This window comes from Myxine glutinosa, chromosome 10 (genome assembly GCF_964187855.1).
Source record: "Myxine glutinosa chromosome 10, kmMyxGlut1.1, whole genome shotgun sequence".
NCBI classification, from domain to species: domain Eukaryota; kingdom Metazoa; phylum Chordata; class Myxini; order Myxiniformes; family Myxinidae; genus Myxine; species Myxine glutinosa.
Window position 1 is genome coordinate 24,068,443 of NC_136270.1, and position 24,466 is coordinate 24,092,908.

Consider the following 24,466-nt stretch of genomic DNA (forward strand, 5'->3'; position numbering starts at 1 on the left):
ATACTTTATTTACACTTGCAAATCATACCGTGAGCAGCCTCCAAATCTCTGGACCAAGTTATTCGTGTTCTAGCAATCCAACCAAGGACATGCTTGCATTGTACTCATCTCTTGGAATTTCAATCAACAGATTCACAACTTTCATCACTTTGATTCTGGCAAAGACGAATTTAAAGTAGGGACTTATTGGGATATGCAAATGAGGTAAACTTCTCTTGTCTCGCTGCCATATATATACAGTGCCTTCAGAAAGTATTCACACCCCTTGACTTTTCACGTTTTGTTGTGTTACAGCCTAAATTTAAAATGGATCGAATTGAGATGTTTTGTCACTGATATACACATATGTCAAAGTGGAATTTTGTTATCGAGATTTTTACAAAACAATTAAAAATGACATACAGAAATATCTTATTTATATAAGTATTCAACCGCCTGAGTCAATACTACGTAGAACCACCTTTGGCAATGATTACAGCTTCGAGTCTTCTTGGGTATGTCTGCATCAGATTTGCACATCTGGATTTGGGGAGTTTTTCCCATTCTTCCTTGCAGATTTGCTCAAGCTCTGTCAAGTTGTATGGGGAGCATCGGTGAACAGCAATCTTCAAGTCTTTCCACAGATTCTCAATGGGATTCAAGTCTCGGCTTTGGCTGGGCCACTGAAGGACTTTCACATTCTTGTTTTGAAGCCATTCCAGTGTTGCTTTGGCTGTATGCTTGGGGCCATTGTCCTGTTGGAACGTAAATCTTCGCCACAGTCTCTGGTCTTTTGCATTTTGAAGCAGTTTCTCCTCAAGGATTTGCCTGTATTTGGCTCCATTCATTGTTCCCTCTATCCTTACAAGTCTTCCAGTCCCAGCTGCTGAAAAGCATCCCCATAGCATGATGCTGCCACCACCATGCTTCATAGTAGGTATTGTGTTAGATGGGTGAAGAGCTGTGCTCGGTTTTCCCCAGACGTAGCACTTTGCATTCAGGCAAAAGAGTTCAATTTTCATCTCATCAGACCACATAATATTTTGCCTCATGCTCTCAGTCTTTCACATGCCTTTTTGCAAACTCCAGGCATGCTGTCATGTGCCTTTTTCTCAGTAATGGTCCCGTGTGTGAACCTCAACTGTGTGAACCTCAAACATCCGAAGTTTCCACTCTAACCTGACAGATTTCTCAATCTAAGCCGCTGCTGATAAACCAAACAACATCTGTTTAACAGCATCTTTCCTACTACAGGATGCCCCTGACTCCTTAGTGTCTCTCCGCGGTTATTGTCTCCTCCAATTTGATAGGCCTGAACCACGCCCCAGCGGCAGATTTGCTCTTTACATCAATAACTCAACTTCTTACTGCCCTTGTACTGATCTTATACTGTACCTCCCAACCCCAGAAGTACCTCTGGCTGCGACTTCCCCTCTGCTCCCACCTGTTCGTAGGTGTGTTGTAACGTCCTCTGAACAGTGACAACTCCATCTACATCTCTCTCAGACAACATGGACATACCTTTAACCACTCATTACTACTCTCTCTTCCTCACATGTGGAGATTTCAATTGTCACCATGCAACTTGGCTGGGTGTTGGTACCTCTCGCCAGCCATAAGGCACTTCAGCAAGGGACTTCTGTGACTCCATGGGACTGACTCAACCTGTGAACTTTCAAACCCAGATTTCTCGCAATGGCAAATCCTCCCTTCTGGACTTGGTGAGGACTAACTTTCCTGTAAATGTCTCCTGCACTTCCTCTGCTCCAATTGGTTCATCTGATCATGTGCTTGTGAAAGTCAACATCTGTGGCATTTTTTCTGAGAGCTGCCTCAACACCGGTGAATCTGCCAGTTCACTCAGGCAGATTGGCAGTGACTGCAAGCAGCCATCTCTCTTCATGACTGGTCTCCCATATCTACTGCCCCTGATGTCAACTCAGCCAGGGAATTCTTCCACAGAAACCTGCTCTCTCTCATGCACAGATTCAGCCCATCTCGTCTTCAATTATCCCACCCTTCTTTCTGTCCATGGTACACTGAATCTTGTGGTGAGGAAGCTGCTCTGAAACAACTTGGCTTCTCTTCCTGGAAGGTAAATCCAACCGAGGGCAATCTCAGTGCATTTCAAAACGTCCATAAAATGTGTGTGGCTACTCTCAGGAGAACCAGAAAACATCTGACCAACCTTAAGAAAGAATTTTTCAAACTTTATCCCTCCTCTAAAACCTGATAGAACCTTGTTAGGTTGGTCTCTGGTGAATGCTCCCCTTCCTTCTCTTCCCTCTCTTAAAATGGCACCACAGCCGACTCCACTCATCAGAAGGCCGAATGCCTCAATTCTGTGTTTGCTTTCAAATATCGTGTCCACAAACCCTCTCTCAGTACCTATCCTTTCCTGACATATCCAACCGCTCCTGGACTCTGTGTCTTTTGCACCTAAAAAGGTGGAGATGGTTATTTCAACTCTCGACTCTGAATCTGCTACTGGACCGGATGGGATCAACTCACAGGTCCTAAAAACATGCTCTGCTGCTCTAGCACATCCTCTCTTTGCCCTTTGCACCCTATCATATGCCTTATGTCATCTTCCAACTGCTTGGAAATCCATCCACATCACTGCATTCCATAAAAAGGTGCAGAAACTGATCACCTTAACTCTAGACCTATCAGTTTACTTCCAATAATCAGCAAGGTCATGGAATCCTTTATCGCGGTTGAGAGGAAATCCTTGCCTTTCTCCAACAGCCTCATCTCAGATCATCAATATGGTTATTTCAGACCAGGTCGCTTCACCTTGGACATGTTTCTTCGACTCACCCAACAATGGATGGAGTCCCTCAATGTCAGACACAAGATCAGGGCTGTCTCTCTGGACATACACTACATGGCCAAAAGTATGAGGACCCCCCTTCTAATTCGTGGACTCGACTGTTTCAGCCACACCCATTGCTGACTGGTATGTATTGTTACGTTCCTGGGGGTAGGGATGAAATACCGTAGTGGAGATAGGAATGTATAGTTTAGCATGGACTGTGTGACATGAAGATTAAGAACCCTCGATGTACATAAGTAGGGAATATGTAGAGAATAAGATCGTATACACTACATGACCAAAATGATATGGACACCCAAACATCACCACATCCCATTCCAAAATCATGGGCATTAATATGGAGTTGGTCCCCCCCATTTGCTGCTATAACAGCCTCCCCTCTTCTGGGAAGGCTATCCACTCGATGTTGGAACATTGCTGCAGGGATTTGTTTCCATTCAGCCACAAGAGCATTAGTGAGGTCAGGCACTGATGTTGGGCAATTAGGCCTGGCTCACAGTCGGCGTTCCAATTCATCCCAAAGGTGTTCAATGGGGTTGATGTCAGGGTTCTGTGCAGGCCAGTCAAGTTCTTCCACACCAATCTCGACAAACCATTTTTGTATGGACCTTGCTTCGTGCACGGGGCCATTGTCATGCTGAAACAGGAGAGGGCCTTCCCCAAACTGTTGCCACAAAGTTGGAAGCACACAATCATCTAGAATGTCAATGTATGCTGTCGCAGTGGTGTTAAGATTTCCCTTCACTGGAACTAAAGGGCCAAGCTCGAACCATGAAAAACAGCCCTAAGCCATTATTCCTCCTCCACCAAACTTTACAGTTGGCACTATGAATTTGGACAGGAAGCGTTCTCCTGGCATCCTCCACACCCAGACCTGTCCGTCAGACTGCCAGGTGGTGAAGCGTGATTCATCACTCCAGAGAACGCGTTTCCACTGCTCCAGAGTCCAATGGTGGTGAGCTTTACACCACTACAGCTGACGCTTGGCATTGCGCATGGTCATCTTAGGCTTGTGTGCGGCTGCTCAGCCATGGAAACCCATTTCATGAAGCTCCTGATGAACAGTAGTTATGCTAACGTTGCTCCCAGAGGCAGTCTGGAACTCGGTAGTGATTGTTGCAACAGAGGACAGACGATTTTTACGAGTTTCAGCACTCATCGGTCCCGTTCTGTGAGCTTGTATGGCCTAACACGTTGCAGCTGAGTCTGTTGTTGCTCCTAGACATTTCCACTTCACAATAACAGCACTTACAGTTGACCAGGGCAGCTCTAGCAGGGCAGAAATTTGACGAACTGACTTGTTGGAAAGGTGGCATCCAATGACGGTGCCACGTCGAAAGTCACTGAGCTCTTCAGTTCGGCCCATTCTACTGCCAATGTTTGTCTATGGAGATTGCATTGCTGTGCGCTTGATTATATATACCTGTCAGCAATAGGTGTGGCTGAAACAGCCGAATCCACTAATTAGAAGGGGTTTCCGCATACTTTTGGTCATGTAGTGTTTGTGTCTCCATACGAGGCGTGGAGGGAGCTATGCTAATTAGGTAGGTCTATAAGGTTAATTTCCCCAATGTGTAATTTCCCCCTGTGATTTTTCCTTACGTTTTTATTTCATCTAAAAAGGGCCGCCATTACAACAACAATTACAACAACAGCGATAATTGCTGACAGTAACCGGACATTACGATCGGCAAGTAAATCCCGTCCAGCCGAACATTCCAGAAAGACGGCTGGACTCCACCTTGAAGGATCGTAACTGAAATGCGACGCCCCGAGCTACGTCATTGGGCGTCAAGCAGGCCGTGAGGCCCCGCCCGAAGGGGATGATTGGTTGTGGAGATAGGATGATGTTATGGGATGTTAGGATTGGTGGAGTGTGATGTCAGCAAGGGAAAAATGAGGGTGCGTCCACCCCTCTCGCTCTCTCTGATTCTGGCGATCGGATCGGGCGGTCGCAGTATTTATCTCTCTGGTTCTGGCGATTGGATCGGGCGGTCACAGAATTTATCTCTCTCTCTGGTGCTGGCTTCATGGCGGATGGTCGCATTTTCCCATCTGCACTTGAGGAGAACTGTTCGGGGCCCAGAAACCCTTGCAGCTTTGGAGCCAGGGGTGTTGTTTTGACTCGGTGCTCTTTGAAGCAGCTAAGAACCGGGTTGTGCTGGCTGGGCGGAGATCGAGTGGGGGGACGTTTGGCTGCCTGCTGCATGGCTTGGTGTGCTGGCGCGCTTGACTGGCACCATTATTCAGGCGCTTCGACACGCGGTCTTCTCGTCGACTGACCCCACTAAAGTGCTCTTTGAGACCAGAGCTGAGTGCCAAATAAAAGGGGGGATTTTTTTTTTTTTTTTTTTTAATCATTCCCCTGTCTGTTTTCGTGTCCGAGTATAGACGTCTCAGATTAGGAATTACAGTTTTTTCTTAACCTCACATTCATTTTATTTGGTTTGCAATTATTCTTAATAAATTCATTATTTGTTGCATTTCCTTCGTCTTGTCGTCTCTGTGTTTGTGGGGATCAGTTAACCCCTGTGTGCAGCTCGTCCCCAGGTAAGGACCTCATGATTTTTGGTCTCGCGCATGCCATAAAAAGGAACCGCCAATAACTCGGCTTGTACGCCTCGGAGTTAACTGTTCGGCTATCTGTCCAAGGCTGGTTTTCATCGGCCACGGATGTGACAATATAATCAAGCACACACCCATGCAATCTCCATTGACAAACATTGGCAGGAGAATGGGTCGTACTGAAGAGCTCAGTGACTTTCAACGTGGCATGGTCATAGGATGCCACCTTTCCAACAAGTCAGTTAGTCAAATTTCTGCCCTGCTAGAGCTGCCCCGGTCAACTGTAAGTGCTGTTATTGTGAAGTGGAAACGTCTCGGAGCAACAACAGCTCAGCCGCAGAGTGGTAGGCCACACAAGCACACAGAACGTGACTGCCGAGTGCTGAAGCGCAATACCACATAAAATTGTTTGTCCTCGGTTGCAACACTCACTACCGAGTTCTAAACTGCCTCCGGAAGCAAAGTCAGCACAACAACTGTTTGACAGAAGCTTCATGAAATGGATTTCCACAGCCGAGCAGCCGCACACAAGCCTAAAATCACCATGCGCAAGGCCAAGCGTCGGCTGGAGTGGTGTGAAGCTCACCACCATTTGATTCTGGAGCAGTGGAAATGCGTTCTCTGGAGTGATGAATCATGCTTCACCATCTGGCAGTCTGACAGACGCATCTGGGTTTGGCGGATGCCAGGAGAATGATACCTGCCCGGATGCATAGTGCCAACTGTAAAGTTTGGTGGAGGAGGAATAATGGTCTGGGGCTGTTTTTCATGTTTCGGGCTAGGCCCCTTAGTTCCAGTGAAGGGAAATCTTAACGCTACAGCATACAATGACATTCCAGACAATTGTGTGCTTCCAACGTTGTGGCAACAGTTTGGGGAAGGCCCTTTCCTGTTTCAGTATGACAATGCCCCCATGCACAAAGCAAAGTCCATAATGTTGGAAGCCCACATGTCTCTGGAAAATCCCCTTTATCTATTTGCTGATGACTCCACCTTGCCGTGACATTGCTCATCCTTTAGACAGGCAGGCTGCACAGTGCACCCTCTTCCCTCTCTTGAGACCTTAAACAAAAGCAAGCTCGTCAAAGACTTGGAATATGTATTTCAATCCTAAAAATTCTCATACTCTGACTCTCTCTCCAAAGGGACCATCTGGCACACCCTCATATCTACTTTCTTTTCCTCTTGATTAAGTTCAGTCATTCAAACTCCTGGATCTAACTATCAGCCATGATCTTTCTTAAGCAAACCACATTTTAAAAGTTTGCTTTCAAACCCAGCCGCCGACTGGGCATCCTCCATCGTGGAATGTCCTTCCTTGGCACACATGAACTCCTATATCCACCTACAATGCCTTCATCTTCAGCTTGGTGGAATACTGCTCTCCCCTCTGGTCTTGCTGCCTTGACTCTCATCTTGCTCAGCTTGATGCAATAGAAAGAAAGGCCTTCATGACTATTGGAATCTCCCACAGTGAAGCTGAGTCTCTGAGCCAATCCCTTCATCATCGCAGACAGGTCAGTGGTCTCTCTGTCTTCTACTGCCTCCTTTCTGGTCTTGCACCCTGTCTGCTCTTTCGGCGCTTTGTCCCGCTCCCAGGTTTATGCAGGGCACACACAGTCCAACATAAACTTCCTTCTGGTGAAACTCCCAAAATCCAGAATCACTGCTCACTTCCACTCATTTATTCCTCTTTTTACCCACCTGTCAAACCAACCTCCACATTCACTCCAATCTCATTCTTCCATCCAAGTCTTCAAAAGAACTGCTCACCACCATCTCAGATCATCCCCAATCCAAAACCATGATATTTTCTACCCTCGGTAAGTCTGATGCGCCCACCCCAATCCGTCTTTCGTCCAAATTTCCAGTTTTTCCTCCTGAGAGTTTCCTTCTGTATCCATCTTGTCCACCCCATGCATCCTCTCCTGTCCCACATTCCTCCCAACAGCCATTGTAGTTTGTCCAAGTCTCCCTCTATCTTTGCCTTTAACTCTGCTGTTGGTGTTTCCCCCCTCTCTCTACTCTTCCTTTGTCCTGTGACGCTCTCATCTGCTCACCTTGTTTTGTCCGAATGCATCCATAACTTTTTGAGATATCCTGATCACAGACAGACAGGAGTGAAACATAATTCCTCTGCCCACCTTCGGTGGCATGGATAACAATTGAGGAATTTAGGTCAAATGTCCCACCACACTTGTGTTCGTAAGAGATGGTCCCTTATCCTCTCCTTTTCTCCTATGTTATCACCTCTTCTTTCCCCATTTAGTATACGTAGAGTTTACATATGGGTTTACTGCAATCTACATATTGTGTAAGATGTAACGTCATTTTCATCATCACCTTGGCTCCCCACCTCTTCCTTGAATGCTGAATGAGGCAATCACCCTCCATTCCTTTCCAGACCTGTTACCTGGCCATCTGAGGGAACGTTAAGCAGGCTATCCTATGTATGAGCACTTACACTGGAAGGTAAAGATTCCACAGTAAAAGGAGTAGGTCATTGTGTGATGCATTCCGTTACATTGTGTGCCGATACATTGCATTCTATAAGAGAACCATTGGAACATAAAACAAATACGTTTCAATAGAAGATAGGGGCGATCGAGGAGTTAGTGTGGGGGAAGGCGAACCTCTACTGCTGTTTAAATAAACATGGTCGATGTGAGAGATAAAATAATTAAGCTGAGGTTGACTATGAGCCGTAGTTGCCTTAAAAGAGCGTTCGTAAGTGAAAGAGAGTGGAATAAGGTTCGAAAGACTGGCAAGGCGCAGGAGCAGCGTGTCCCACCTTGATCTAGATGTAGCTATGTCCACTTGCGCAAGCAATGGACCCCCCCCCCCCCCCCCATCCCCCCGAGCTGTGCCCACTTGTGTATGCAGTCCACCCACCTAATTGCGCCAACCTGTGTAAGCAATGCATCCTCCTTGGCTGTGTCCACGTCCACTTGTGTTCGCAGCGATCCCATATAGAATCCCATATAGAACCCACTAGCTGTGCCTACTTGTGTATGCAGCAGCATCAGCATCAACATTATTTTAAAAAAAACCCCCAGCAACGTCTACCTGTGTAAGCGGTGAGCGGCGCTGAACGTTGCACGGCACGATATATATGCCATTGGAGGTGTCTGTTCTGCCATCTCGCTCTGCTGTCAAATTAGATGCTGGCTCCGAATGGACACGGCAGTTTAACTCTGTTTTTCTGCTTCCTCATCACATGGTACATTCTCCTCTCTGTCTGTTTCCGATTTGGAGTCGAAAAGGCATGGGCGGATCCAGGGGGGGGGGGGGGGGGGGGAGCACCCGGCGCACGTCATCCCATAACCCCTCAGCGGTGTATCTGTTGCACACCCTTATTAATCCCCACGGGGGTGCACCTGGCGCTCGCCAACCCTAAACTCCTCCCTCTCTTCAAAAGCCATCGTTTTTAAGCGGTGAAACCAATTCTAATATTTCACGATGTTGTCAGAAACATGAAGTAGAAGAACCTTTTAGTAACAGTGTTGAATTATAAAGGCTTCTGAAGGGTAATTATAATGGCTTATGGGTTCTAAAGGGTAATTATAATGGTCTATGGGTTCTAAAGTGTAATTTTAATGGTTTATGGGTTCTGAAGGGTAATCATAATGGGCTATGGGTTCCAAGGGTAATTATAATGCGTTATGGGTTCCAAAGGGTAATTATAATGGGTTATGGGTTCTCAAGGGTAATTATAATTGTTTATGGGTTCTAAAGGGTAATTTTAATGGTGTATGGGTTATAATGGGTAATTTTAAAAGGTAATTCTGAAGGGTGATTCTAAAGGGTAATAATTGTAAGGGGTTCCAACGGTAATTCTGAAGAGTAATTCTGAAGGGTAATTATATTATGGCTTCTAAAGGGTAATTCTAAAAAGCAATTCTCTTGGGTAATTATCAAGGGTTCCCAAGGGTAACTTTAAAAGGGTTTAAAGGGTAATTCTAAAGGGCAATTCGAATGGCTTCTAAATGGTTCTATAGGGTAATTACTCCCGCCAGGGAGTAATGCATTCGATCGTGTGTGTGTGTGTGTGTGTGTGTGTGTGTGTGTGTGTGTGTGTGTGTGTGTGTGTGTGCAGGTGTGTGTGTGTGTGTGTGTGTGTGTGTGTGTGTGTGTGTGTGTGTGTGTGCAGGTGTGTGTTCGTGTTTGTGAACAAGATATTTGGAAAAGTTCTGAATGGATTTGGATGAAAGTTGGTGGGATGATTGCCCTTGGGATAAGGAAGAATTGATTCGTTTTTGGTGAAGCTCAGCATATTATTCCGGATCCAGGAATTTTTTGAAGGATTGTTTACCATTGGAAGACAGGGCTCATTTTTTTAACGTTATCTTCTATATATTCTATATTTAACATTGTGATATGAAAATAGTTTTCATATTTGTTGTAAATGTAGTTTAAACTCGTGGTTATGCGTTAGAGCGGTGTATTTTGTTAGCAGCGTAGTCTCCAATGTTCTTCTTTTTTTTTTTTCTAATAAAGACATATTCTGTCATTTTAAAACCACCAAAGTGTGTATTAGGTTTCCCCGTTTCATAAAATGTATTGTTACAGACGTGGCTTGGATGTTATTTACCGAGCGGTTTTATGGTATGACCACGTCTGCACAAGTTACCCGATTGTGCCCGAACGTTGACTAGTCGCGCGATGCTGGCTCAATAAGAAAAAGAAGACACCCGGCTGGATTACAATAACACAATACGACACCAGGGGTTCAGTTCTCAAGACCTCCGGAGGAGGTTATATTAAGGCGGAAGGTTAGATTACAACTACAAGAGGGACAGCATAGAAAGACAAGCACTTAGACACAATCTTATATTATTCCCAACAGACGACAGGTAAACGGGACAACGGCTGACTCACACGGGGATTGATGCAAAGGACAGGCGGGTAGCGATGGCTCCAGGTGCACCTGGGCTCAGGGCAGAATCGACCCGGTTCGGTCCGGTCCAAAGATGCGGGGAGGTATCGTCGCGCTGGGGGTGGCGGTGGCTTCCTCTGCTCTCCGTAGTTCAGGCGCATCTCACGTCACGTCCGGCGCGGGGCCGCGTATATCCGGCGGGGAGTGACACGCCCTCGGCTCGTTAGCTCCGCCCCAGATGGAATCGGCACGTTGCTTCTCATTGGGTGCGTGGGGGGGTTACTGGCTCCGCCCCTGACGAGGAGCTGACAGCCAGCCCCTTCGGGGTAACGCCGTGGAGCGCATGGTCATGGCGGGTAACCGAGCCGGTGTGAGGACGCACACTCCCCGCCCCTCTGTTGTTGTAGTCGTAGTTGTAGTTGTAATTGTTGTTGTAGTTGTTGGGGAAGAAGATGGAAGGAGGTATGGGAAAGGTCCTAAACTCACTACTGATGCCATATAATCACATTCTGGTGCAACGAAGAGTCATAATTAATGGAAACGAGGCCTTAACTGACATAGATTAAGAATAACTAGGAAGATGTCCGAAAGTTGTCTACGTGTGGTGCGGTGGACCTGGGCACGACATTTAATGGGGGAATAAGGGGAAGGTCGGCTCTACTGATTGTTATTTACATGCAATGGGACTAGGGAATGGGGGATTGGGGAAAGTTGGGGAGTATTGGAGAAAATAGGGGAATATTTACAAGCGGATATGGAGGCCAAATTCCATATTCGCAACATTGCTCCCTTCTCTACCCTCGGGGCGTCCCGACCCGATAAATTTTTACCTACTTTAGTGTGGCACGCAATGTAGTTCCCTCTACTATTAACTCTACCCTGAGTGCGACAGTTTTACAGATATTCACAAATGAGTAAATATGTCCCCCTGCGACGTTGCACCCTTCTCCTCACAGAAACACACCCACAGGATAACCGAATCCGGAAAGAATTCTCAAACTACACATACAGCCGGTAGGGAGCATTATTTACAAGATTACGCTGATATCTACACTACGATCCAGGACCTGTTTTTGGAGGAACACATGCAGATGTTATGCATAGAGAGAGCGCGCTTGCCAACATCGATACACCAACCCACGAGTGCTCTGTGGCCGACGGCCTTTAATAACGTGCAGAGCACCCTGTCCCAGCATCAAAAGCACCACCCCACCGCCAATCGGTGCAGTCACCATTGTTCATTGGAATAAAAATAAACTCGACAACCCCTAACCCTGCAGGTGTCTCTTGCTCTTCGTGTGGCCTTCAGTGGTGTTAATTAACAGTGGTTCACCTTTATGGCATAGGTGCCACGTTGACCCATAGGTCCATCCCCGGGTGGTGCTTGGCCGCAAACGAACTGCGGTCCATTGTGGGTGGCCACAAACATTGCGGTCCATATGGTGTACCGATCCAGGCAGCGAACAGCGAAAGTGCAGGCCCACAACTGCGCAGCCAGCACCTCTCTCTCCTCTCTCTCTACCCCAAAGCCAGATCCTCGGAGGTGGGAGACAAAAGAAGCAGACAAGTGAGTAAGGTGGTAAGGGCGCAAAAGTGCACGCAATGTAAGGTGATGCACACTGGGGGCACATGGGAACCAGGTGAGACAGGTACGTTCCTATCGTACGCCCCCCCCCCCCCCACCAGGTAACCTACATGGCCCCTCCCTTACCCCTTACTGTATCCACACAACACAACACTACCCATAAACATCTACTTTACAAATCAACAAACATCCCTACTGTCTTCCCCGTTCCTCCCATAAACCAAATTCGTCTTCTCTCCCTCCTAACCAATCAAATTTGCCATTTTCAACTCTCATCAAAATTTGCCATTTTCAACTCAACATCAAAATTTGCCATTACCAATTCATCATCAGTCCCTCCTAGGGAGGGAGAGATGGAATCACCCCAATGTCTCATCCACGTCGTGATGCGTCTCACAAATCCACACAGCGATTCATCTCCTGCAACAAAACAAAGAAAACACAGGTGTGGAGTCATCATCATCACCACAGGTAAGTGGCTGCGTATGGTGCGACAGGTTCATCAATCCTAACTATCTCCTAAATGACTTTAACAACTTTACACTACCCGGGGTCTTTCTCCGGCCAAACCATTGGCCCTCTTACACTATGGGTTCTAAAAACCAATTCCCATTGGCCAAACTGTGGTGCTCTTCAATTTGGGGTCTCACTCCCCCGATTCATCTCCCGGTGCCCGCGTACAATTTCTGGGCTGCGACGTGTACCTCTCCCAGTGGGTCTACCCACCTGCACACCTCCACCACTGCAGTTGCCACCCGAGCTTACCTAGCTCCTCACCCTAACCTAACTAACTGGGGCAGGCCCTCTGGCGCTCTCCCCACTCGGTGCCCTCTCTGGCACTGGGCTACCCGATCCACACCCGGGATCCTCAGGCACCCACTCACAACTACCGGCTCCCAGAGCCCACCTGCGGCCTCACCTGGCCGACATCCTCACAGTGGTGGAGTGCCCAACCAACTACACACACTAACAGGCTACACGCCCAGCCATTTCCACAACACTAATGCACCCATTCACAACACCATTCTGCAACCGCACCACAAATGCCAATATCCAACCACAATTTACCTGCACCCTCTACCTAACACTTACACTACCCGCCCCGGGTATCCGTGATGGGGGTCCACTCTTCCCCCATTCACACCTTCGCACCATGCACACCACTCCGTACCACTTACTCCAACTCTCTCCACACACCTGTACTTGCACACCTGTGCTCTCACACCTGGTGCCACCTGCACCCTTCTCTCCCCAAGCGCATTCGCGCTGATCCACACACTCACTACTCATACACTGCTCCACACACCTGTCCAGTTGCACACCTGTGCAATCACACCTGTACAATCCTCACACACACGGCATCATCTCAGCTAACTACTCCCTTCTGAAACTTGCGCTTCCCAGTCGTCCCTTTAAACTATTGCGCTCCCACGTCATTATCATCCACACTAAACTACCTGCGTCCCTACTACAGGTATCAGTCACTAACTAAACTTAACGTCACCTAATGTCAATCCTCGCTAGATCCCTACACACCATATCCTAACCCACCCGGGCTAGTTTTCACTGCCATACACCCCATAAGCTATTGCGCATTTGCCCCCCCCATGGGAAGGGTGGCAGGGATGCCATCCCACCACATCGGGGGTCTCTCACTACCAATTTTGCACATCAAATTTCAACAAATCAAAAATTTGCCAATCACTACCCATCATCTGCCAATCACTACTGCCAATCCCTTGCCAATCATCAAATTTTGTTTTTCTCTAATTTTGGGTCCAAAACACTAACCTCATCACCCAGTCGACTCACTAATACCTCTCGGTGCGCCAATTCCTGTCCAAAGCCCGGCTTCGTAAAGCCAAGCCATGAATGCTGGTTGTTCTGTGCCAGCGGCTGGGTGCGTCCCGCATTCGGTGCAGGGAAGGAGGTTTACCCGGCCCGAGATCCCACGCACCTTCTCGGCACGGAGCCATCCAATGTCCCGCTCTCGACCTGCCGGCACGTCTCACCAAAAAGTGGTCGCCATGACGACCCTTTCTATCCAGCTGCCCGCTCCGCCTAGTGGAGCACGGACGCGGCCGTTCAAAGCGAGGCCCGGCACGCACCGAGGGCCTGCTTCGGCTAAAAGTCGCTCTAACCTCTAACCCGTGTAACGTCGATGCTTCACCTGGACGCCTACACCCCGCAGCCCGTTCCTTGCTCACACATCCAGCTGTGCCCATGCTCCTCGTACCTTTCCTTACACACCCAGGTACCCTCATTCCACTCACAGCCTTGGTCACACACCTGACCACCGAACACTGTGGCACACATTCGTTGCTCGCACACCTCACCAATACACCGCTTCGCGCCCCCTCCTCGGTCACCTCCTCTGTGACAATCACAGGTGTGCCCTCATTCGCACACCCATCCACGTGCCTCACCACCAACTCCAGCGTGCATTCCCACTCACGCTCTACCATTCCAGGTGTGCATCCTTCCATCCCAGGTGTACATCCTCGCTCACCTGTCACAACTAACTCACGCTCCATGTCACTCTCACTACTTTCACCTCCACTCGTGACAACGCACTCACCCTTACTCTTGACAGCACACTCTTTCCCCATGCACCTGTCCGTCACACACCTTTCTCGCGCACACTCTCCCGTTACACCCTCTGTAACACTCACCACAGGTGGACACTCTTCCTTACTTCTGACAGCGCACTCTTTCCTCATGCACCTGTCCGTCACACACCTTTCTCGCGCACACTCTCCCGTCACACCCTCTGTAACACTTACCACACCGCGCTTCCATGTGCTCCCTCGCACACACGCTACGACCGACTCATTCTCGCCAGCACCCTCACTCCTTGGCACGCACTTTTTCCTCACACACCCCAGAGTCGGACTTCCTTGCACACCTCCTTTTTCGCACACCAGACCTGTCGCACATTTCACCAGTGGCCTCTCACGAACACCCGGGTCCATCTCGACCCCCAAGCTTCTTAAATCCCCTGGCGCATCATACGCACGACCATATTGGTCACCACTTACACCGGGTCCTCTTCCTCTTCGCTTCTCCTCCATCGCCTGCGAATCCCTCATCCGGTTAACGAGCACATCACGATCCAAACACAGACTTTGGACCAATTCTTTTATCTCCTCTTTTATCTCCTTGTTATCCCCTCTCCGTCGCTTCTTAATTTCGCTCACCCCTTCTTCCACTTCTTCTAATTTGTGCCTCACCTCTTTTATTCCCCGGTACGTCTCCTCAAGCTCGTCCTCCAAGGCTACCTTGACCGTTTCCATGTGCGTCCTCACCTGCCGGTCCTTCGTCTCCATTACCTCTACCACCTCGTCCAACCTCGTTGTCAGTCCCTCACGTACCATCTGACATTGCCTCTGTGTCGCTATCAAGTCGTTTTTAATTTCTTTTTGTGTCGCCTTTAAACCTCCTAATACCGCAGTGTTCCTTTGAACCTGCTCCACTAACTCCGTCTGTCCCACCGTCAGCTGCTCCACCTCCTGCGTCAGGTCCTCTATGCCCCCTTGTAACTTTACAGTCCCCTTTCTCACCTCCTTCTCCATGTGCTCCTCACAGTGCCTCACCTCCTCGCGCACTCCTCCGACCTCCTCACTCACTCCTCTTCTGATCTCCTCTCCCATCACTTGCATCTCCTGCCCAGATGCCACCCTCATCTGCTCCATTTCCTCCCTGTGAGCATCCAGTTTGGTTTCTACCCCCATTCTGACCCCCTCTATCTGCTGCTCCATTTGTTTAACTTCCCTTTCCGCTTGGTCCCTCATGTCCCTCAATTTGCCTTCCATACTGTTTTCTAACCCCTCTAACCCATTTTTCACTCCCTCTATCTGATTCTCCTGGGCAGCCATTCTATTTTCTACCCCCATTAACCCATTTTTCACTTCTTTTATCCCGTTGTCTAACCCCTCAAAATTATTGTCTAACTTCCCAAATTTCTTGTCTAACTCCTCAAAATTATTGTCTAACCCCTCACTGGTACCCCTCGCTTCGTCCCTCATTACCCCCATTTGGTTTCCCATTACCCCCATTTGGCCCTCTAATCGCTCACTATTAACCCTCATTTGCTCACTCTGAGCATCCATCCGGTTCCCCATTTGTTCCCTATCAGCCCTCATTCCCATCATTATTCTGCTTTCCATTTCTTCATTATTCTTGTCCATAAGGGCCTTCATTTGCATAAAAAACAAGTTCAAATCCACCGGGGGCGCTGCCACGGTCGCTGGCGCGGTGATGAGCGAGGCGCCATTTTGCGCGCCCGCTTCTTCGTGCGTGACGGCGCTATTTTGCGAACCTGCCGCCCTCACTGCTTCGCTCTCCTCCTGTCCCTCATTTTGGTCCTGGATCGACCCTACCTCTCTCTCCTCTACCGGACCCCAGCTGTCTTGATCCGCCATAGCGCGACTTTCAAAATTCGGTTTTTATTTTTTTATTTTCGTAAAACAAATTCAAATTTCGCCGTTATAATTTCGCGCGGGAAACGCGCTCCAAATCGATTCTAACTGTTACAAATTTGGGCCTAATAAATTTAGTCCCGGGTTCGAATTCCACTCCTCGACACCAATTGTTACAGACGTGGCTTGGATGTTATTTACCGAGCGGTTTTATGGTATGACCACGTCTGCACAAGTTACCCGATTGTGCCCGAACGTTGACTAGTCGCGCGATGCTGGCTCAATAAGAAAAAGAAGACACCCGGCTGGATTACAATAACACAATACGACACCAGGGGTTCAGTTCTCAAGACCTCCGGAGGAGGTTATATTAAGGCGGAAGGTTAGATTACAACTACAAGAGGGACAGCATAGAAAGACAAGCACTTAGACACAATCTTATATTATTCCCAACAGACGACAGGTAAACGGGACAACGGCTGACTCACACGGGGATTGATGCAAAGGACAGGCGGGTAGCGATGGCTCCAGGTGCACCTGGGCTCAGGGCAGAATCGACCCGGTTCGGTCCGGTCCAAAGATGCGGGGAGGTATCGTCGCGCTGGGGGTGGCGGTGGCTTCCTCTGCTCTCCGTAGTTCAGGCGCATCTCACGTCACGTCCGGCGCGGGGCCGCGTATATCCGGCGGGGAGTGACACGCCCTCGGCTCGTTAGCTCCGCCCCAGATGGAATCGGCACGTTGCTTCTCATTGGGTGCGTGGGGGGGGTTACTGGCTCCGCCCCTGACGAGGAGCTGACAGCCAGCCCCTTCGGGGTAACGCCGTGGAGCGCATGGTCATGGCGGGTAACCGAGCCGGTGTGAGGACGCACACTCCCCGCCCCTCTGTTGTTGTAGTCGTAGTTGTAGTTGTAATTGTTGTTGTAGTTGTTGGGGAAGAAGATGGAAGGAGGTATGGGAAAGGTCCTAAACTCACTACTGATGCCATATAATCACATTCTGGTGCAACGAAGAGTCATAATTAATGGAAACGAGGCCTTAACTGACATAGATTAAGAATAACTAGGAAGATGTCCGAAAGTTGTCTACGTGTGGTGCGGTGGACCTGGGCACGACATTTAATGGGGGAATAAGGGGAAGGTCGGCTCTACTGATTGTTATTTACATGCAATGGGACTAGGGAATGGGGGATTGGGGAAAGTTGGGGAGTATTGGAGAAAATAGGGGAATATTTACAAGCGGATATGGAGGCCAAATTCCATATTCGCAACAGTATCGTTTGATACGTATAATACTTTAAAACTGTTTTTTGGTTTTTTTAAACCTCAGAAGAGATATCAACATTTACCTCAGCGAATGTCAATCGCGGTGTCAGTATTTGATGAACTTATAAAGACTTAGGTGAGTTATAAGTGTGACAAGCATGTGCACGGGATTCTTCCCAGAAGAATGAGTGGTCACATTAGCTTGTACGACTTAAAATGAGCGAGTTTTGTTTTGGCGTTTGGGCCAGTTTTACATGTTGTTGTGGCGTACATGAAAGCCCACTGGCGTGGTGACATCATTCCGGGCGCACCAAGTGGGCGGCGGCCACGCCCTAGGGGTAGGCGTGGCCTCAGGATATACACCGGGCGCGCAGCCCGGAGCGCGCCAGTGCTACAGTGACCTCTTTGGAAAAAGAACTATAAACTTACCGCGTTGTCCGCTTCCTCCTTGGTAGCAAGTCACGCGCGTAGCACTGCGTGGTTTATTGGTGACCTCCGACATTCGAGTCAGCCGTCGCTGACTTCCCGAAACCGCCGCAACAATGGCTACCAACGCGGTCTCCATCAAGCTCCCAGAATTCTGGGAGTCACAAGCCGAAGTTTGGTTCCTGCAGGCGGAAGCCCAGTTCCGACTTCGAGGCATCACGGTGGACGAGACCATGTACTGCCACGTGGTCGCCGCCCTCGGGCCTGGCACGGCCACCCGCGTCGTATCGGTCTTAAGGGATCCACCTGCCGACGGCAAGTACGAGGCGGTCAAGCGTCTCCTCCTCGCCACGTTCGGCCTTACGGTGGACGCACGGGCCGATCGCCTCTTGGACCTCCCCGAGATCGGGGACACGCGACCGTCGGGCCGTATGGACCATATGCTGGCGCTCATGGGCGACGAAACCCCGAACGCTCTATTCCGGGCGTCGTTTCGACGCCAGCTGCCAGCACGAGTCCGCCTCGCTTTGGCTGGTTCCGCGTTAACGGAACCCCGTGCGCTCGCTGCTGAGGCCGACAAATACTACGCGGCTTTGGACACGCAGGCGAGTCTTGGCGCGGTTGCCGCTCCTGAGGCTCCCGAGGCTTTCCCCGATGCACCGCACCTCGTGTCCGCCGCCACGCCCCGCCCACCACCACCGCCGCCGCCGTGAAGAAAACCGCGGCCTCCGACGCCGCAGCTGCCCACCTGGTGTTTCTTCCACGCCAAGTTCGGCCACGAGGCTCGGCAGTGTCGCCCGCCGTGCTCATTCGGCAGGTCGGGAAATGGGCGAGCCGGCGCTCGGTGGCAACGGTGAGCGTCGGCAATTCAAACAGCCTTCTGTATATAACGGACACCTTGTCCGGGCACCGTTACCTGTGCGACATGGGGGCGCAGGTGAGTGTCGTTCCTGCCGGTACGTCCGACAAGCACACCGCGGGCCGAGGTCCCGCGCTGCTTGCGGCCAATGGTACGTCTATACGCACGTACGGAAAACGCTGTCTCTCCCTGCGGTTCGGAGGTCAGGTTTTCCGTTGGTCGTTCGTTACGGCCGACGTGCCCATGGCACTGCTCGGCACGGACTTCTTATGTGCTTATGGATTACTGGTCAATGTAAAGCGCAGAAGGCTTGTCCAGGCTGAGACGTTCAGCTCGCTCGCGTGTGCGCTGCCTGCCTCGTTGAGCAGCTCACAGAGCGGCTCACCGAGCGGCTCGCCGAGCGCTTGCTGAGCGGTTCCGTTCCGGCCAGGTTCATCTGTACGCTTCCGGCAGTGGACGAATTCGCCCGCCTCCTCGCGGGTTTCCCGGCCCTCACGCGGCCCACCTTCTCGGCAGGGACCGTGAAGCACGGGGTGGAACACCACATCCCCACCGCCGGGCCACCGGTCTACGCCCGGGCACGCCGCCTCGAGCCGACGAAGCTCGCCGTAGCTAAAGCGGAGTTCGCTATGCTGGAGCGGCTCGGCATCGTGCGGCGCTCCGAGAGCGCGTGGGCGTCCCCGCTCCACATCGTGCCCAAGCCCGGCGGGGGATGGCGACAGTGCGGGGACTACCGGCGCCTCAACGACGCCACCACCCCCGACCGCTACCCCATCCCCCACATCCAGGACTTCTCCGCCCGGTTGGCGGGGATGTCCTTCTTTTCAAAGGTGGACCTTGTACGCGGCTACTATCAGGTCCCTGTGAGGCCGGGGGACATCCCGAAGACAGCTGTCATCACGCTGTTCGGGCTTTTCGAATTTCTTCGGATACCCTTCGGTTTGAAAAATGCGGCTCATGCGTTCCAGTGCCTCATGGACAGCGTCTTGCGCGGCTTGGATTTTTTGTACGTCTACCTGGACGACATCCTCGTCGCCAGCGCGTCCTGCGAAGAGCACCTTCGTCACCTCCACATGCTCTTAGAACGTCTGGGCCAGCACGGCCTGATCGTGAACCCCGCCAAGTGCCAGGTTCGGTGTCGCTGAAATCGACTTTTTGGGGCACCGCGTCACCAGGCACGGGGCCGTCCCCCTACCGGCCAAGGTGGAGGCAGTGAATGGGGTTTCCGCGCCCCGCACGATCAAGGGGCTCCAGGAGTTCCTGGGCATGGTAAACTTTTACCATCGGTTCCTGCCCCGCATCGTCCAGCTCCTGCGCCCCTTACACGAGGCCCTTCGAGGGAAGCCGGGCAAAGGTGACGTTACCTGGACCGAGCAGATGGATGCGGCGTTCTCGGGCGCGAAGCTCGCCTTGGCCAACGTCACCATGCTCGCGCACCCGGCGCCCGATGCACCTATCGCCCTCACCACCGACGCCTCGGACTACGCGGTGGGCGCGGTGCACGAGCAATGGGTGCATGGTGCTTGGCAACCGCTGGCGTTCTTCAGCCGGCAGCTTCGCCCGCCCGAACGCCGATACAGTACCTTCGACCGCGAGTTGCTTGGGCTTCACCTGGCGGTCGGTCAGGCACTTCCGCCATCTGCTCGAGGGCCGTGCGTTCACGGCCTTCGTCGACCACAAGCCGCTGGTTTTCGCGATGGGCAAGGTCGCCGAGCCGTGGTCGGCCCGGCAACAGCGTCACCTCGCGGCCGTGTCCGAGTACACGACGGACATCCGACACGTCGCGGGAAAGGACAACCTGGTGGCTGACTGCCTTTCCCGGGCCGTCGCCCACGCAGTCCACCTTGGCATCGACTATGCCTGGATGGCGGTGGACCAGGCCGCCGACCCCGGGGTCCAGGCCTTGCGGACCGCCGTCACGGGCCTCCGCGTCACCGAGGTGCCCTTCGACGGCGCGGGCACGGCCCACGTTTGCGACGTCTCCCTCGGGCGGCCTCGCCCAATCGTGCCCGCAGGCTGGCAGCACCAGGTTTTTGACGCCATCCACGGCCTGTCCCACCCGGGCACGAAGGCCTCCCAGAGGTTGGTCGCCGACTAGTTTGTCTGGCATGGCCTCCGGAAGGCCGTCCGCGGCTGGACCAAGACGTGCCTCGCGTGCCAGCGCGCGAAGGTGCACCGGCACACCCAGGCCCCCTTGGCCCCGTTTACGGTGCCGGAACGTCAGTTCGACCACGTGCACGTGGACCTAGTGGGACCTCTACCCCCCTCGCGGGGTTTCACCCATGTCCTTACCATGGTGGACCGCACCACCCGGTGGCCGGAGGCCGTGCCTTTGGTGGCGACAACAGCGGCAGACGTCGCGCAGGCGTTCATCGCCACCTGGGTCGCCCGGTTCGGCGCCCCCTCAGACATCTCGTCCGACCGTGGCCCCCAGTTCACCTCGGAGCTCTGCGCCGCGGTCGCGCGGGGGCTCGGGGTCCAGCTGCACCGAACCATGGCCTACCACCCCCAGGCCAACGGCCTGTGCGAGCGATTCCACCGCTCGTTGAAGGCCGCGCTCCGGGCCACCCTCCGCGACGGCGGCTGGGTCGACAGGCTCCCCTGGGTCCTGCTGGGCCTCCGGACGGCGCCCAAGGAGGACCTGCGCGTAGCCGCGGCGGAGTTGGTCTTTGGACAACCGCTGCGGATGCCGGGCGAGTTCCTCCCCGACCCCACGGCACCTTGGTCCGCAGCGCAGGAGCGTTCTGCGCTGCACGAGACTGCCCGGAGGTTCGCCCCGGTGCCGATGGCGGACCACGGGCACCCTCCTACACACGTCGCCCCGGAGCTTCGCACTGCGGAGTACGTCTTCGTCCGGCACGACGCCCACCGGACACCACTGCGGCCCCCGTACGACGGGCCTTTCCACGTGCTGGAGACCGGGGTGAAACATTTCACCCTGGACATCGGCGGCACTCCTGACCGGGTCTCCATAGACCGCCTCAAGCCGGCCCACCTCGACGTGGACCACCCACCGCCGGTGGCTCGGCCCCCACGTCTGGGCCGCCCCCCTGCGGGCGGACCCCCGGCACCGCCCAGCACCACAGGCACGCCGCCCCCTGGTCCGGCACCCATCCCGGGTACAGCCGGGGGCATCCCACCTGGCATCCCTGCACCCCGGATGCCGCCGGTCGCCAGAGGGCGCTTCGGCCGGGTCATCCGTTTGCCCCGCAAACTGGTCCTCCAGGTGCTCGGGAATTCTGGGGGGGCGCGTGTGGCATACACGAAAGCCCACTGGCGTGGTGACATCATTCCGCGCACCAAGTGGGCGGCGGCCACGCCCGAGGGGTAGGCGTGGCCTCAGGATATACACCGGGCGCGCAGCCCGAAGCGCCAGTGCTACAGTGACCTCTTTGGAATGAAGAACTATAAACTTACCGCGTTGTCCGCTTCCTCCTTGGTCGCAAGTCATGCGCGTAGCACCGCGTGCTTTATTGTATCCCTAAGGAATGAAAGGAACGTTTTTCTGGTTTACAATTTTATTTGAAGTCACACATGCCTCAAAATACACTCACCTACATGGAATTGAACGCTGAATCCGAAAATGTAAGTGAAATTGCCTTGTTTTTTTTTTGTTTTTTTACATTATCTTCTATATATTCTAAATATATATATGTGTGCAGTGTCTGTCTTGTGTTGTCTTGTCTTGTCACTGAACTACTTCCTCAAACTTTTGCTGATGTTAGAAATCGTACTATTCCAACTTGACCCACGGCGGGAGTATGCGCTCTATTGAGTGGCGTTCTAGTTCTAAAGGGTAATTCTAAAGGGTTCCAAAGAGTAATTCTAATGGCTTCTAAGTAGTGGGGCGGCTTAGCCCAAATATTCAAAAGAATTGTGCATTTTGTGATACAAGCACCAAATTTGGCACAAATGTACATTAATATGTTGCGAACATTTTCAGATATTGGGCCACTTGAAATTCCGTAATTTTTTTTTTCAAATTTTTTCAAATTTCGTAATTTCAAATTTTTCGGGTGACACCGTCACAATTTCGGTCTTCGAGGCCGGCCGATAGGCAAAGTGTGACCGGAAGGGACGAGGTTCTCCTGACCACGTGGCCCTCGAGCTGGGAAGCGAGAGGCGTTCCATTAGTGGACGCGCCCCTCACGCCCGACTTTTGGGCGGCCCCGGCAGGCCGTTTGTTTTGACGTTCCGTGACAGGCCCCGCACCCCCACCTCCGGGCCGACCGGAAGCTTGTGCTGAGTACATCATACCTGAACAACTCAGTGAGGCAGAACACAGCAGTGCACACCAGGGTGACCCCTTCAGTGCATAAACCAATTAACCTGTCCACTCCACTGCAGGGCATATAGAAATGAAGTTATTTTCTGCATATAATAATAATATAAGTTCAGTTCTATATAACAATTTCTGTTATCACCACTACCACTACAACTACCACTACTACAAGCTTTGTCTGGAATTTTGTGGACTAACAGACAAACAGACATACAGACAAGCTGGGATCAAAACATTACCTCCTTCCACCATTGAGTGTAGAGGTAAACATCATGGAAATTATATCATGCCCTAGATTTAATTCATGCTTACCCGTGTATTTGCTTAACTGGTTCACAAGGTCTTTTGCATACATGTAATTCAGACTCTCGTCTTCATTGCTGACCACACAATGTTCGCAACATATTAATGTACATTTGTGCCAAATTTGGTGCTTGTATCACAAAATGCACAATTCTTTTGAATATTTGGGCTAAGCCGCCCCACTATATCGGCCGGCCTCGAAGACCGAAATTGTGACGGTGTCACCCGAAAAATTTGAAATTACGAAATTTGAAAAAAAAAATTACGGAATTTCAAGTGGCCCAATATCTGAAAATGTTCGCAACATATGAATGTACATTTGTGCCAAATTTAGTGCTTGTATCACAAAATGCACAACAGGTTTGCTATGCTGCTACACTAAAGGGGTAATTCTAAAAGGTAATTCTAAAAGGTTCAAAACTGTAATTTAAAGGGTAATTCTAAAAGGTAATTCGAAAGGGTTCTAAAGGGTAATTTAAAGGGTAATTCTGAAGGGTAATTCTAAGGGGTTCCAAAGGCTAATTCCAAAGAGTAATTCTAATGGCTTCGAAGGGGCAATTTTAAAAGGTAATTCTAAAAGGTTCAAAAGGTAATTTAAAGGGTAATTCTAAAAGGTCATTCTAAAGGGTTCTGAAGGGTAATTTAAAGGGTAATTCTGAAGGGTAATTCTAAGGGGTTCCAAAGGCTCATTCCAAAGAGTAATTCTAATGGCTTCAAAGGGGTAATTCTAAAAGGTAATTCTAAAAGGTAATTCTAAAAGGTAATTCTAAAAGGTTCTAAAGGTCAATCTAAGGAGTAATTCTAAAAGGTAATTCTAAAGGGTTCTAAAGGGTAATTTAAAGGGTGATTCTTAAGGCTTCCAAAGGGTAGTTAATTCTAAAAGGTAATTCTAAAGGGTCATTATAAGGGTAATTCTAAAGGACATTGGAACATAAAATTAAATTATATACCTTCGGTGGCATAGATAACAATTGAGGAATTTAGGTCAAATGTCCCACCACACTTGTGTCCACAAGAGATGGTCCCTTATCCTCTCCTTTTCTCCGATGTTATCACTTCTTCTATCCCCATCTAG

General features: G+C 50.8%; 1 protein-coding gene across 2 annotated transcripts in view; it reads right to left on the minus strand.

Moving 5' to 3' along the window:
* PTS (6-pyruvoyltetrahydropterin synthase) overlaps positions 1-8,637 on the minus strand; it is a 29,901-nt gene extending 21,264 nt beyond the window's left edge. Inside the window, exon 1 of one of the 2 annotated variants that reach the window (XM_068127238.2) lies at positions 8,447-8,637. In XM_068127238.2, the coding sequence (XP_067983339.2) occupies positions 8,447-8,520 (74 nt within the window). In that variant the 5' untranslated portion in view covers positions 8,521-8,637. Of the gene's footprint in view, positions 1-8,272 lie in introns of both variants that reach the window. The other variant, XM_068127237.2, reaches the window with a different exon arrangement.
* Between the last annotated feature and the right edge of the window lie 15,829 nt (positions 8,638-24,466).